A 15,008-nucleotide genomic window follows, 5' to 3' on the forward strand; every position below is an offset into this window, starting at 1 on the left:
CCTTAACCCATAGGAAGTCCCACCCAGTTGACTACCTCAAGATGGTGAAAGTCCTCGATGGCGCTGCCCATGCTAAAACGGGCTTTTGGGCCCCGAGTCCTCCATATCTGTAATTGAAACACCTTTGGTGGGAAAATGTGCACGTTTTTCAATTCAGATTTGAGAATATTCACATAAATCTGTTGCCAATTGGATGGAAACGTAGCTTATGATGATTATCATGTCATACAGTGGGGCAAAAAAGTATTTAGTCAGCCACCAATTGTGCAAGTTCTCCCACTTAAAAAGATGAGAGAGGCCTGTAATTTTCATCATAGGTACACTTCAACTATGACAGACAAAATGAGAGAAAAAAAATATCCAGAAAATCACATTGTAGGATCTTTAATGAATTTATTTGCAAATTATGGTGGAAAATAAGTATTTGGTCACCTACAAACAAGCAAGATTTCTGGCTCTCACAGACCTGTAACTTCTTCTTTAAGAGGCTCCTCTGTCCTCCACTCGTTACCTGTATTAATGACACCTGTTTGAACTTGTTATCAGTATAAAAGACACCTGTCCACAACCTCAAACAGTCACACTCCAAACTCCACTATGGCCAAGACCAAAGAGCTGTCAAAGGACACCAGAAACAAAATTAAAATAAGAATAACAATTCACAGATTAGTATAGATGTTTTTATTGGATTGACAGACTTTCACCAATGTATGTTTTTTTAAATTATTACTTACTCACAAAGCCCTTTATACAATTCCCCTACCACAACTGTTCTTTACCGCTAATATACATTTTGATGTTAAGCAGTAATGGCTAGAGTGTGCATCTCAGTGAACTTTATCAGCTCGGCCTTGGAAAGGTGCCTTTTGTAGAGGTGGATGACAATGAGGGAGAGAGGATATTAACACAAGTAGATTTGTTTGGTTGATCTTGGAAACCTGTTACAAGTCTGAAAAGCTCTGTGCTCAGCCAAATATGCATTATGTCTTGTTTATGAATGGAGTGACAAACTAAATGGTTTCTGAAAGGCAACTTCCCTTCCCTTTTTAAAAATATTTTTTTAACTTGGGTGAAATATGTGACATAGTGCGTGAACTAGACCGCCACCCTAAGCCTGTATGGTGGTATGTTGATTTACATGGTCTCCATGATGGCCTTAGCCTTATCACGGATTATGAGGCCGTAAGGGTCGAACCAGGTGCGTAGTTCCTCCGTCTTGTCCTCGAGGCTGCTGCGGAGGTTCTCGGTGGTCTTCTCCAGCTGCTCGCGGACCTCCTCAGCCCGGGACTCAAGCTTGTCCTTCACCTGATATAATAAATGCCATTTAGGTGCAGCTAGTTGTAATATAATACAGTGTCAAGAAAAAGTATGTGAACCCTTTGGAATTACCTGGATTTCTGCATAAATTGGTCATCACATTTGATCTGATCATCTTAGTCACAAAAATAGACATCTTAAACTAATGACACACAAACAATTATACATTTTCATGTCTTTATTGAACACACCGTGTAAACATTCACAGTGTAGGGTGGAATAAGTATGTGGACCCTTGGATTTAATAACTGGTTGACCCTCCTTTGGCAGCAATAACCTCAACCAAACGTTTTCAGACATGCACAACGGTCAGGAGGAAATTTGGATCATTCATCTTTAAACGGTTTCAGTTCAGCAATATTCTTATGTCTGGTGTGAACCGCTCTCGAGGTCATGCCACAACATCTCATTCGGGTTGAGGTCAGGACTCTGACTGGGCCACTCCAGAAGGCGTATTTTCTTCTGTTGAAGCCAATTCTTTGTTGATTTACTGTGTTTTGGGTCGTTGTCATGTTGCGTCACCCAACTTCTGTTGAGCTTCAATTGGTGGACAGATAGCCTTACATTCTCCTGCAAATTGTCTTGCTAAACTTGGGAATTGATTTTTCCATCGATGATAGCAAGCTGTCCAGGCCTTGAGGCAGAAAAGCAGCCCCAAACCGTGATGCTCCCTCCACCATACTTTACAGTTGGGATGAGGTTTTGATGTTGGTGTGCTTTTTTTCTCCACACATAGTGTTGTGTGTTCCTTCCAAACAAGTCAACTTTAGTTTAATCTGTCCACAGAATATTTTGCCAGAGGAGCTGTGGAACATCCATGTGTTCTTTTGCAAACTTCAGATGTGCAGCAATGTTTTTTTTGGACAGCAGTGGCTTCTCCCGTGGTGTTCTCCCATCAACACCATTCTTGTTTAGTGTTTAACGTACCGTAGACTTATCAACAGAGATGTTAGCATGTTCCAGAAATTTCTGTATGTTTTTAGCTGACACTCTAGGATTCTTCTTAACCTCATTGAGCATTCTGCACTGTGCTCTTGCAGTCATCTTTGCAGGACGGCCACTCCTAGGGAGAGTAGCAACAGTGCTGAACTTTCTCCATTTATAGGTAATTTGACTTACCGTGGACTGATGAACATCAAGGCTTTTCGAGATACTTTTGTAACCCTTTCCAGTCAACGATTCTTAATCTTAGGTCTTCTGAGATCTCTTTCATTAGAGGCATGGTTCACATCAGGCAATGCTTCTTGTGAATAGCAAACTCAAATTTTGTGAGTATTTTTTACAGGGCAGGGAAGCTCTAACCAACACCTCCAATCTCGTCTCATTGATTGGACTCCAGGTTAGCTGACTCCTGACGCCAATTAGCTTTTGGAAAAGTCATTAGCCTCGGGGTTCACATACTTTTTCCAACCTACACTGTGAATGTTTAAATGATGTATTCAATATAGACAAGACAAATACAATAATTTGTTTGTTATTAGTTTAAGCACACTGTGTTTGTCTATTGTTATGACAAATTTATGCAGAAATCTAGGTAATTCCAAAGGGTTCACATACTTCTTCTTGCCACTGTATCTTCCATGTAGCAGACAATTTTATCCAAAGCGCTTGCAATCATGCATACATTTATTTGTATGGGTAGCCCCAGCGGGAATCGAACCCACAATTATTGGCAATGCAAGCACCTTGCTCTACTTACTGAGACAGACAGTGCTCACCTTTTCAGCCTGGGTCGCCAGCAGCTTGCTGAGGGTAGCCATCTTATCCTCAGCGCGCTCACGGATCTGGACATAGTAAGGCTCAACGCGATCCATCACGGATTCCACACCAGAGGTGGTTCGAGACTGCAACTCCTCGAAATAGGTGGTCACTTTGCTAAAATGAGTGAAGAGGAAGGAGATGTCAAAGACAGGTACTGGTCAAAGTAAGGTAAAGCATTCCATTTCATTAGAACTTGTTTGCAGTTAAATGCCTCCCTCTATGTGCACGACTACTTATGTGACAGGCAAATAGTATTGAATGTTTTTTTTTTTTAATCTGTGAACAATACATGATGAATTATGACATAACAGCCAACATTTAGACACAATAAGACAATGCTTTAAATCTAAAGACTTCAATCTTCAATCAAACTTCAATCTAAAGACTTGAATACTTTAATTGATTTAGTCTGGCAAACAGCTCCTGCCTTCTCTCTGTCACACCTGCAAATCTCCTGGGTGTCTTTGCTCAGGCGCTTGTTCAGCTTGCGGCTATAGGTGTTGACCCTGTGACTGACGTCATTGGCATTCTGCTCCAACATGGTCTGGAGTTCCAGGGTGTACACTGTGGTACGGTCTTTAGCTTCAGTCATGTGAGCCTGCAACTTGTTAACAAGGAGCTGCACTTCCTTGCCCAGACGTTCAGCGGCGTCCTTAGCGAGAGGTCCCAGTTTGGTCTTCATATCATCACTGTACATATTCAGCTCAGACATGGTGTCTGTGATCAGGGTACTGGGAGGGAAAACAGACAGGTTTATTAACACATAGATCCTATTAAATTACTATTTAATTTGTAATGTAACAATGTAAACACCTGCTCTTTCCATGACATACTGACCAGGTGAATCTGACTCAACTCAATATTAGGAAGGTGTTCTTAATGTTTTGTACACTCAGTGGACATTTATCAAATACATCAGAATAGGTGAGTGTTATTCTTTGGACTGGGTGAAAATACACATTTTTAAATGTTTTTTTTTATTTTAACAGGGAAGACATATTGAGATGTACGTCTCTTTTACAAAAGCGCCCTATATATACAACCTAAATATACACATGATATCCAAACAATACAGTGCATTCTGAAAGTATTTGACTTTTCCCACATTTTGTTACGTTATAGCCTTATTCAAACATTTATGAAATCAAATGTTTTCCTCATAAATCTACACACTATACCCCATAATGACAAAGCAAGCGCAGGTTTCTCAAAATTTGAAAAAATATAAAACCAAGAACCTGATGGTCACTCTGAAAGAGCTCTAGAGTTCCTCTGTGGAGATGGGACAACCTTCCAGAAGGACAACCATCTCTGCAGTACTCCACCAATCAGGCCTTTATGGTAGTGGCCAGACAGAAGCCACTCCTCAGTAAAAGGCACATGACAGCCTGCTTGGAGTTTGGCAGGCACCTAAAGGACTCTCAGACCATGAGAAACCAGATTCTCTGGTCTGATGAAACCAAGATTAAACTCTTTGGCCTGAATGCCAAGCATTACTTCTGGAGGAAACCTCGCACCATCCCTAAGGTGAAGCATGGTTGTGGCAGCATCATGCTGTGGGGATGTTTTTCCGCAGCAGGGACCGGGAGACTAGTCAGAATCGAGGGGAAAGATGAACGGAGCAAAGTGCAGAGAAATCCTTTGATGAAAACCTGCTCCAGAGCGCTCAGGACCTCAGACTTGGGTGAAGGTTCACCTTCCAACAGGACAACAACCCTAAGCACACAGCCAAGAAAACGCAGGAGTGGCTTCGGGACGGGTTTCTGAATGTCCTTGAGTGGCCCAGCCAGAGCCCGGATTTGAACCCGATCGAACATGTCAGGAGAGACCTGAGAATAGCTGTGCAGCAACGCTCCCCAGGCTGAGAGGATCTGCAGAGAAGAATGGGAGAAACTCCCCAAATACAGGTGTGCCAAGCTTGTAGTAGCATACACAAGAAGATTCGATGCTGCCAAATGTGCTTCAACAAAGCACTGAGTAATGGGTCTGAATACTTATGTAAATGTTACATTTTAATCCATTTAGAATAACAAAATGTGGGAAAAGTCAAGGAGTATCAACTTTCTGAATGAACTGTATATGTATACACATTAAAATACAAAAACACAGTAATGGGAAGAACAAATAAAACATTGCAAATCACCCAGAAAAACAGATACATTCCTCCACAAGTCAGTCCCAATCAATACTTTAAATTGCACGAACGGCACCAGAACATCAAGATGAAATGTATTTAGAATTTTGTTCTAGCAATACGGTGCATTAAAACTAAAAGCAGATTCACCTAGCTCGGTGGAGACCCTAGGAACCTCAAGAGTTAACCAATCCTGTGAACGGGTCAGACAACTCAGGTGACTATACTTCAATAGCAAAGTTATATAAGACAGACGTTTATGAAGTAGGGCCTTGTAAACAAAAAGGGAGTAATGTAGAGATCTACAGGTCTTTAGCGAAGACCAGCCAACTTTTTGATACAGGATGCAGTGATTAGTATCAAAACTGTCACTTGTAACAAAACAAAGGGCACTATGGAAGATGGCATCCAAATGTTTAAAAGTAGTAGCAGCTGATAATATCACCTTAATCAAGAACAGATAAAAAGGTTGTCTGAATAATCTGCGTCCTACTGCTTAGAGAAAGGCAATATCTGTTTCTGTAGAAAAAGACAACTCTAAATCTTAACTCATCTATATGTTTTTTAAACGTCAAATCCATATCAATCCAAATGCCTAAGTATTGATATGCGGGAACACGTCCGATTGGAGAACCATCTAATGAGTGAACATGTAGTTCATCTGAAGCATCCTTACGAAAGTCTGAAAACAACATGTATTTAGTTTTGTCTGTAATTAGCACAAGTTTTAAATCAGTAAGGGATTACTGCATAGTTGTAAAATCTGACTTAGGTTTTGACACAGCCAAGTCAACAGCCGGGGCAATAGCATACATAATAGTATCATCTGCATATAGATGAAGTTTAACATTTTTAACAGATTGACCAATGGTGTTTGTATAAATAGTGGAGAACAGGTCCCAAAATCGTCTCCTGTGGTACACCTTCATGTACAAGAAATTCAGACTTAACCCCATCAATCACGATGGCCTGAGTTCTGTCACTAAGATAACCATGAACAGGTGTGAGAGCTTAGGCCTATTGAGGACAACTTATTCAATAATCATGATCAACAGTATCAAAATCTTTCAACGGGTCCAAAAACAAAGCAGCACATTTCATTTTGCGTCTAAAGATCATTAACAACTAAATTGGTTGCTGTAATAGTGTTATGCTCAGGCCTAAACCCTGATTGAGTTACATTCAAAAACATTTCTCAGATAAAAAAAGAGCAAAGTTCTACATTTACCAAGGATTCAAGAATCATAGCTAGACAAGGAACACTACTATTCCCGCCCAGCACAAGAGCTGATTTCCATAATTTTGTAATATTTCCTGATAATGTTATAAATAGAAAATGTGTGTTATTGAGCCAACAATAATGGGCGCTGCACACTTAAGCAGACCAGGATCCAATTTTTCGGCCCCGGTGGATTTCTTGTTGTCTATTGCTAGCAAAGCATCCAGGACCTCTTTTTCTGTAAATAGGCAAAAAAAAAGCTTTGCCCATAATTTCTCTGATCATTCAGCAAGTTTCCTCTATCAGCATCATTGTGAATAGGCTTTGAAATAACTTCTAAGAGCCTCCTGAAATAAAGTGGTGATAATATGCATCCCTTTTGTCCTGTAACAAGGCCAGTTTCTGAATTAAATTTGTTGTTGCAGAGGAGGAAGTAGAACTCTTCAGGGATTGACAGTTTTCCAGAATTTAGCCAGGATCCCATGAAAATCCAAAAGAGCGGTTACATAATAATTTAGCCTTTCTGATTTGACTTACACAATGATTCCTCAGTTGCTTAAAAGCTTGCCAGTCCGGGCCTAAACCTGTGTGCTTGACCTTGACCCAAGCATCATCTCTTACTTGAATGATAATTCCAGAATGTACCAGGCATTTGATCTACCTTTAACCCTTAACTTTTTGAAGGGAGCATGATTATCCACAATAGTATTGAAGACATCTGCAAAAAGGCTTGAAGCTAAATGCACATCAGGGAGATATTTCATCATATTTCTTAAAATATTTTTGCCAAGGATTAATGGCCAACTGTAGGAAAGTAAAGGTAAATTGGCACAGAAATAAACTCACTCCAGTTCTCTGCTGAGATGGGAGGCCCTGATGTTCTTCACCTTCTCATCAGCCTTAGTATTCAGATCTGCCATGTAGTCCTTAAACTGGTCAATTGTCTTTTCCCAGGGAGTTTGGGGCTCATCCTGCATGGGTAGCACCCATGCATGGCAGCCTATAGTTAAGAGAATGGAGCAATCGATTGATTAAAACCAGTTGTCATTTGTATTGCCCCTGTCAATTATCCTGTTGGGTAATGTTTCAGAAAACATATGTTTTTCTAGAGCTGATGATTGATTATCTTAGGTAGGCGGCATCCCAAATGGTAACCTATTCCGTATTTAGTGTACTACTTTTGACCAGGCTGTATAGGGAATAGGGTGGTATTTTGGACACAAACTCAGTAGAAGTAAAAGGTCACCTGAGAGGACTGCTAGAGCCAGGATTACTGCGACAACCTTCATGGTGATCTGCTGACAATACACCTGTGAACATAATGGAGAATATCTGTTTATACAACAGTAATATACCACTCTGATTCAGTGATTTTATAACAATATTATATACAGGATCACTGATTTGTGTTATATACAGAATCACTGATTTATGACAATGATATACAGGACTTTATAAATGCCCTTATTCATGCACTGGAACTTTCTTAGTTTACAAAAACAAACCGAGCACTACTTACACAACATGGAATCAATGAATATTAGTAGTATTCACACTTTTCTTGTTTACGGAGGTACGAATAGTATAATTTTGTCTATCTTGAAAGGTAAACAACAATGATCGGGTGATTAAAAAATAAGATACATTAAGTAAATAACTGACCTTCGAGATCCTCTGTGGTGATGTTACGGTAAGTCAACACTGACAGACGCTCACTGAGTATTTATACAACTTTGATTGCTCTGAAGTGATCCCATAAAAGCACCGGTGAATGGCCAACCTGTGTCCGAAGTTCCCAACACAAAGTGCGTTGTCATTTTTTATTGCTGGATTATAATTTTGTTCCACGTCGCACCATCAAGCTGTTATCACTGTCAAACGCTATCAAGCACCCTCAAAAGAACAGACATGATACATAAAGGTGATTCACAGCTTAATACGGTCCAGTAAAAGCATCCACTAAAGCGCCTAATATGTGACTTAAAAGGTTGCATATTAGGAAAAAAAGCCCCTAATACGAGACTTAAAAGGTGAAACCAAATCCCTTGGTCACCGGTTTAACCGACCCTATCTTTTCAGATCGAGGTAAGGAGACGGACGAGTAAAGAAAGCCAATTGTCAGTATTCATAGTGTTCAGCCAATTGGAAAGTGTCCTATCAATGTACTATTCCAAAGGTTTATGTTTAATGACAAGAATGCAGAGAGCATGCCTGATATCAATCAGAACGCTCAGATCACACTGATATGTAATGTTGTTTAGCGGCCTTTGGCCAGCAAGTCTTATGCTGTCATGGTTTATATTGGTCTCCAATACATTGGTCAATGTTTCTTGATCCTGTCTATAACCTGGAATACTTTTGACCTTTGAAGTCATTGTCAGTGTTTCAGACACTAGCACATGGATAGGAATTCATTGGAGTAATGAACAGTGAGTGAGAAGTTATTGCAGTGTTATTACCACTACCATTATTCTCACGCTCTTCTCAATTTACATCAACCATTCTGCCATCAGATTTGCCACGAATGCTCTTTATAGGACATGTCACTGCACTCTACGGTCTTCTGTAAACTGGTCATCTCTGTATACCTGTCACAAGACCCACTGGTCGATGCTTATTTATAAAACCCTCTTAGGCCTCTCTCCCCCCTATCTGAGATATCTACTACAGCCCTCATCCTCCACATACAACACCCGTTTTGCCAGTCACATTCTGTTAAAGGTCCCCAAAGCACACACATCCCTGGGTCTCTCGTCTTTTCAGTTCGCTGCAGCTAGTATCTGGAACGAGTTGCAACAAACACTCAAACTGGACAGTTTTATCTCAATCTCTTCATTCAAAGACTCAATCATGGACACTCTTACTGACAGCTGTGGCTGCTTTGTGTGATGTATTGTTGTCTCTACCTTCCTGCCCTTTGTGCTGTTGTCTGTGCCCAATAATGTGTGTACCATGTTGAGCTGCTGCCATGTGCTGCTACCATGTTGTTGTCATGTTGTGTTGCTACCATGCTGTGTTGTCATGTGCTGCTGCCATGCTATGTTGTTGTCTTAGGTCTCTCTTTATGTGGTGTTGTGTTGTCTCTCTTGTGGTGATGTGTGTTTTGTCCTATATTTTAATTTAATTTATTTTTAATTCCAGCCCCTGTCCATGCAAGAGGCCTTTTTCCTTTTGGTAGGCCATCATTGTAAATAAGAATTTGTTCTTAACTGACTTGCCTAGTTAAATAAAGGTTAAATAATACAAATTAAATCCAGATTTTGTTGTGTTACAGCCTGAATTCAAAATGGATTAAATAGATTTTCTTCTCACCCATCTACACACAATAATACCCCATAGTGAAAACATCTTTTTAGAAATGTTAGCAAATGTATTGAAAATTAAATACAGAAATATCTACATCCAGCATCGGTCTATAAAATGTTTAGTGCAGAGAAGTGTCCTTTGATACAATACTTGGGGATATATTCTATCTGTATCGCTGAAGCGTTACAGAGTGCGCAATAGAAATGTGAAGGTAATTTCAGACAGAACCGATATATGTAGAATTTACCATGAATGCAGTCTCTGCTAATGTGGGAACATTGCCTTAAAGGCCTGGATTCAATCTGTATCGCAGAAGATCCGCTTTAGAATTTAAAAGTCATTTCTGATTGAGTCGACATATAGCGTTTACCATGAATGAATTCTCCCCGACCACAGGAATATAATGCCTTTAATTGTCAATCGCACTATAAAGCAGAGCTTCAGCGTTAGGAAGGCGTTCTGAATATTTTGTACACAGTGTATATCAAACACTACATAATAAATTATGTGGACACCCCTTAAAATTAGTGGATTTGGCTATTTCAGCCACACCCGACGCTGACAGGTCTATAAGATCGAGCACACAGCCATTTAATCTCCATAGACAAACATTGGCAGTAGAATGGCCTTACTGACGAGCTCGGTTACTTTCAACTTTCCAACGTCATAGGATGCCACCTTTCTGCCCTGATAGAGCTGCCACGGTTAACTGTAAGCGCTGTTGTTGTGAAGAGGAAACGTCTAGGATTAACAACGACTCAGCCGCGAAGTGGTAGGCCACACAAGTTCACAGAACCGGTCTGCAACACTCACTACCGAGTTCCAAACTGCTTCTGAAAGCAACATCAGCACAATAACTGTTTTGTCAGAAGCTGGCCGAGCAGCCACACACAAGTGTAAGATCACCATGCGCAATGCCAAGCGTCGGCTGGAGTGGTGTAAAGCCTCCATTCGAAACGCATTCTCTGGAGTGATGAATCATGCTTCACCATCTGGCAGTCTGACGGACAAATCTGGATTTGGCAGATGCCAGGAGAACACTACCTCCATTGCATAGTGCCAACTGTAAAGTTGGGTGGAGGAGGAATAATGGTCTGGGGCTGTTTTTCATGGTTCAGGCTAGGGCCCTTAGTTCCAGTGAAGGGAAATCTTAACCCTACATCATACAATGACATTCTAGATGATTCTGTGCTTCCAACTTTGTGGCAACAGTTTGGGGAAGGCCCTTTCCTGTTTCAGCATGACAATGCCCCTGTGCACAAAGTGAGGTCCATACAGAAATGGTTTATCGAGAGTTTTCTTCCATTCCTTCTGGAAATAATTCAGTATTTTTCCACATTTTGTTACGTTACTTTCTTAAATAGATTAAGTTATTTGTTTTCCTAATCAATCTACACACAATACCCGATAATGACAAAGCGAAAACTGTTTTTTATAAACATTTGCAAATGTATAAAAATAAATACAAGAAAGATAACTTATTTACATAAGTATTTAGACCCTTTGCTATGAGACTCGAAATTGAGCTCAGGAGCATTCTGTTTCCATTGATCATCCTTGAGATGTTTCTACAACTTGACTGGAGTCCACCTGTTGTTAATTTAAATTGATTGGACATGATTTGGAAAGGCAAACTCCTGTCTATATAAGGTTCCACAGTTGACAGTGCATGTCAGAGCAAAAACCAAGCCATGAGGTCGAAGGAATGGTCCGTAGAGCTCCGAGATAGGATTGTGTCGAGGAACAGATCTGTGGAAGAGTACCAAAAATGTCTGCTGCTGGGGTTAAGCCCTGACCTCAACCCCATCAAACACCTTTGGGAATGGACCGCCGACTGCGAGCCAGGTCTAATTGCCCAACATCAGTGCCCGACCTCACTAATGCTCTTGTGGCTGAATGGAAGCCAGTCCCCGCAGAAATGTTCCAACATCTAGTGGAAAGCCTTCCCAGAAGTGGAGTCTGTTGTAGCAGCAAAGGGGGTCCAACTCCATATTAATGCCCATGAGTTTGGAATGAGATGTTTGACGTCCACATGTCCACATACTTATGGTCATGTGGTGTACAGTGCATTCGGGAAGTGATCAGACCCCTTGACCTTTTCCACATTTTGTTAGGTTACAGCCTTATTCTAAAATTGATCAAATCGTTTTTTCCCCCTCATTAATCTACACACAACACCCCATAATGACAATTCAAAAACTGGTTTTTAGAAATGATAAATAATTTCAACAAAAATATTGTTGAAATATCACATTTACATAAATATTCAGACCCTTTCTTGAAGCACCTCAGGCAGCAATTACAGCCTTGAGTCTTCTTGGGCATGACACTACAAGCTTGGCACAACTGTATTTGTGGAGTTTATCTCATTCTTCTCTGCAGATCCTCTTAAGCTCTGTCAGGTTGGATGGAGAGTGTCGCTGCACAACTATTTTCAGGCCTCCAGAGATGTTTGTTCGGGTTCAAGTCTGGGCTCTGGCTGGACCACTCAAAGACATTCAGAGACTTGTCCCGAAGCCACTCCTGAGTTGTCTTTGCTGTGTGCTTAGGGTCGTTGTCCTGTTGGAAAGTGAACCTTTGCCCCAGTCTGAGGTCTTGAGCGCTCTGGAGCAGGTTTTCATCAAGGATCTCTGTACTTTGCGCCGTTCAGCTTTCCCTCGATCCTGACTAGTCTCCCAGTCCCTGTACTGAAAAACATTCCCATAGCATGATGCCGCCATCACCATGCTTCACCTTAGGGTTTCCTCCAGAAGTGACGCTTGGCATTCAGGCCAAAGAGTTCAGTCTTGGTTTCATCAGACTCTCATGGTTAGAGTCCTTTAGGTGCTTTTTGGCCAACTTCAAGCGGGCTGTCATGTGCCTTTTACTGAGGAGTGGCTTCCAATCTTGCCACTCTACCATAAAGGCCTGATTGGTGGAGTGCTGCAGAGATGGTTGTCCTTCTGGAAGGTTCTCCCATCTCCACAGAGGAACTATGGAGTAATCACCATTTAAGAATGATGGAGGCCACTGTGTTCTTGGGGACCATCAATGCAGCAGACATTTTTGGTACCCTTCCACAGATCTGTTCCTCGACACAATCCTGTCTCGGAGCTCTACGGACCATTCCTTCGACCTCATGGCTTGGTTTTTGCTCTGACATGCACTGTCAACTGTGGAACCTTATATAGACAGGAGTTTGCCTTTCAAAATCATGTCCAATCAATTTAAATTAAACACAGGTGGACTCCAGTCAAGTTGTAGAAACATCTCAAGGATGATCAATGGAAACAGGATGCTCCTGAGCTCAATTTCGAGTCTCATAGCAAAGGGTCTAAATACTTATGTAAATAAGTTATCTTTCTTGTATTTATTTTTATACATTTGCAAATGTTTATAAAAAACAGTTTTCGCTTTGTCATTATCGGGTATTGTGTGTAGATTGATTAGGAAAACAAATAACTTAATCTATTTAAGGCAGTAACGTAACAAAATGTGGAAAAATACTGAATTATTTCCAGAAGGAATGGAAGAAAACTCTTATTGCAATGTGGATGGCTCTTAAAAGAGCCTTAGGTTGTGCATAGTGTAGTCTATGGTGTTGCCAGGGAACAGCACCCTCTTCAAAGAAGTAGGAGGTGAAGATCTCTCGCACACAGATTGCCTCCATCCTTGAAACATCCTGCAGAGCAGCAGACCTCACTTCTGACACACGGTGGCGAGGTTCAGAGCCACTGCTGGTCCTCGTGTCTATCCTCATTAAGTGACCCAGGATACAGATAGTCTTCACATGCCTGATTTCCCCCAGGAGGCAGTCCCAGATGACCCTGGTCACCCAACCCTGCAGTGCCTTACACGGTAACTGTAGGCAATATTTTTGAAGGAATATACATTTTTAAAGGTATTTCTAGGAATATGGAAGATAATGTAATTTAAACTTTTACATCACCAGGTCATGTGGACTACTAAAGTATAATATGTCTTATAACAAATCATGATAACATTGAATAGATAGATGCATGTGCACGTGAATGTATAGTTGGAAATTTTATAGTTGGAAATTCCAAATTCAACAATGAGTGGTTTGAATGGAATCAGTGGCTAAGTGCAAGTGTTGCAAAGCAATCACTAGCCTCCTCTTCAGTGTAGGTGTATGGTCCAATTCTGGGTTTAAGGGTCTCTTTTCCAAGCTAAACATTCACTTGCGACCACACCATGGGCTAGAAAAGGTTGAAAACATTGGCCCTGCTGTCAATCTAGCATGACTTCTGCCGCTCTCAAAACAACTGGAAAATCTTAGACTTCAGTGAGTTCAAGACAACTAGGAACTCAGAAGAAAAAAAAAACAAGCTCCGACTGGTAAAGTACGTTTTGAACGGTCATCCAACTCGGAATTCCAAGTTGGTAACTCGGGCTCTTTCTAAAGCTCCGACCTGAAAATCACTGACGTCATGATTCAACCTTGTTTTTTTCCATGTTCCCAGTTGTCATGAATCAAATCAAATTGTATTGGTCACAAACACATATTGAGCAGATGTTATCGTGGGTGTAGCGAAATGCTTGTGTTCCTAGCTCCAACAGTGCAGTAGTATCTAACAATACACACAAATCTAAAAGTAAAATAATGGAATTAAAAAATATATAAATATTAGACTGAGCAATGTCGGAGTGTCATTGACTAAAATACAGTCAAATAAAATACAGTATATACATATGAGATGAGTAAAGCTGTATGTAAACATTATTAAATTGGCCAGTGATTCCAAGTCTATGAATATAGGGCAGCAGCCTCTAAGGGGCATGGTTGCGTAACCGGTTGGAACCCGGCTAGTGATTGCTATTTAACAGTCCGATTGGTCTTGAGATAGAGACTGAAAAACAGCTTCTCGGTCCCTGCTTTGATGCACCTTTGCTGACCTCGCCTTCTGGTTGATAGCGGGGCGAACAGGCCGTGACTCGGGTGGTTGATGTCCTTGATTATATTTCTGGCCTTACTGTGACATCGGGTGCTGTAGCTGTCCTGGAGGTCAGGGAGTTTGCCCCCGGTGATGCATTGGGCACACCACACCATCCTCTGTAGAGCCGTGCCATACCAGGCGGTGATGCAACCGGTGAGGATGCTGTCGATGGTGCCGCTGTGGAAGTTTTTGAGGATCTGGGGACCCATGACAAATCTTTTGTGTCTCCTGAGGGGGAAAAGTTGTTGTCGTGCCCTCTTCACGACTGTCTTAGTGTGTTTGGAACATGATCGTTCGTTGGTGATGTGGACACCAAAGAACTTGAAACTTTTGA

General features: G+C 41.1%; 1 protein-coding gene across 1 annotated transcript; it reads right to left on the reverse strand.

Annotated features, from left to right (window-relative positions):
* Positions 1–368: 368 nt before the first annotated feature.
* On the reverse strand, positions 369–8,196 carry LOC118398337 (apolipoprotein Eb-like). Its single transcript, XM_035793573.2, has 6 exons — positions 8,094–8,196; positions 7,678–7,741; positions 7,278–7,431; positions 3,522–3,809; positions 3,036–3,192; positions 369–1,305 (listed from the first exon to the last, which is right to left on the reverse strand). Exons 2-6 carry the CDS (start codon positions 7,718–7,720, stop codon positions 1,135–1,137), a joined length of 813 nt encoding a protein of 270 aa, XP_035649466.1. The 5' UTR covers positions 7,721–7,741; positions 8,094–8,196; the 3' UTR covers positions 369–1,134.
* Positions 8,197–15,008: the final 6,812 nt, after the last annotated feature.

This window comes from Oncorhynchus keta, chromosome 19 (genome assembly GCF_023373465.1).
Source record: "Oncorhynchus keta strain PuntledgeMale-10-30-2019 chromosome 19, Oket_V2, whole genome shotgun sequence".
NCBI classification, from domain to species: domain Eukaryota; kingdom Metazoa; phylum Chordata; class Actinopteri; order Salmoniformes; family Salmonidae; genus Oncorhynchus; species Oncorhynchus keta.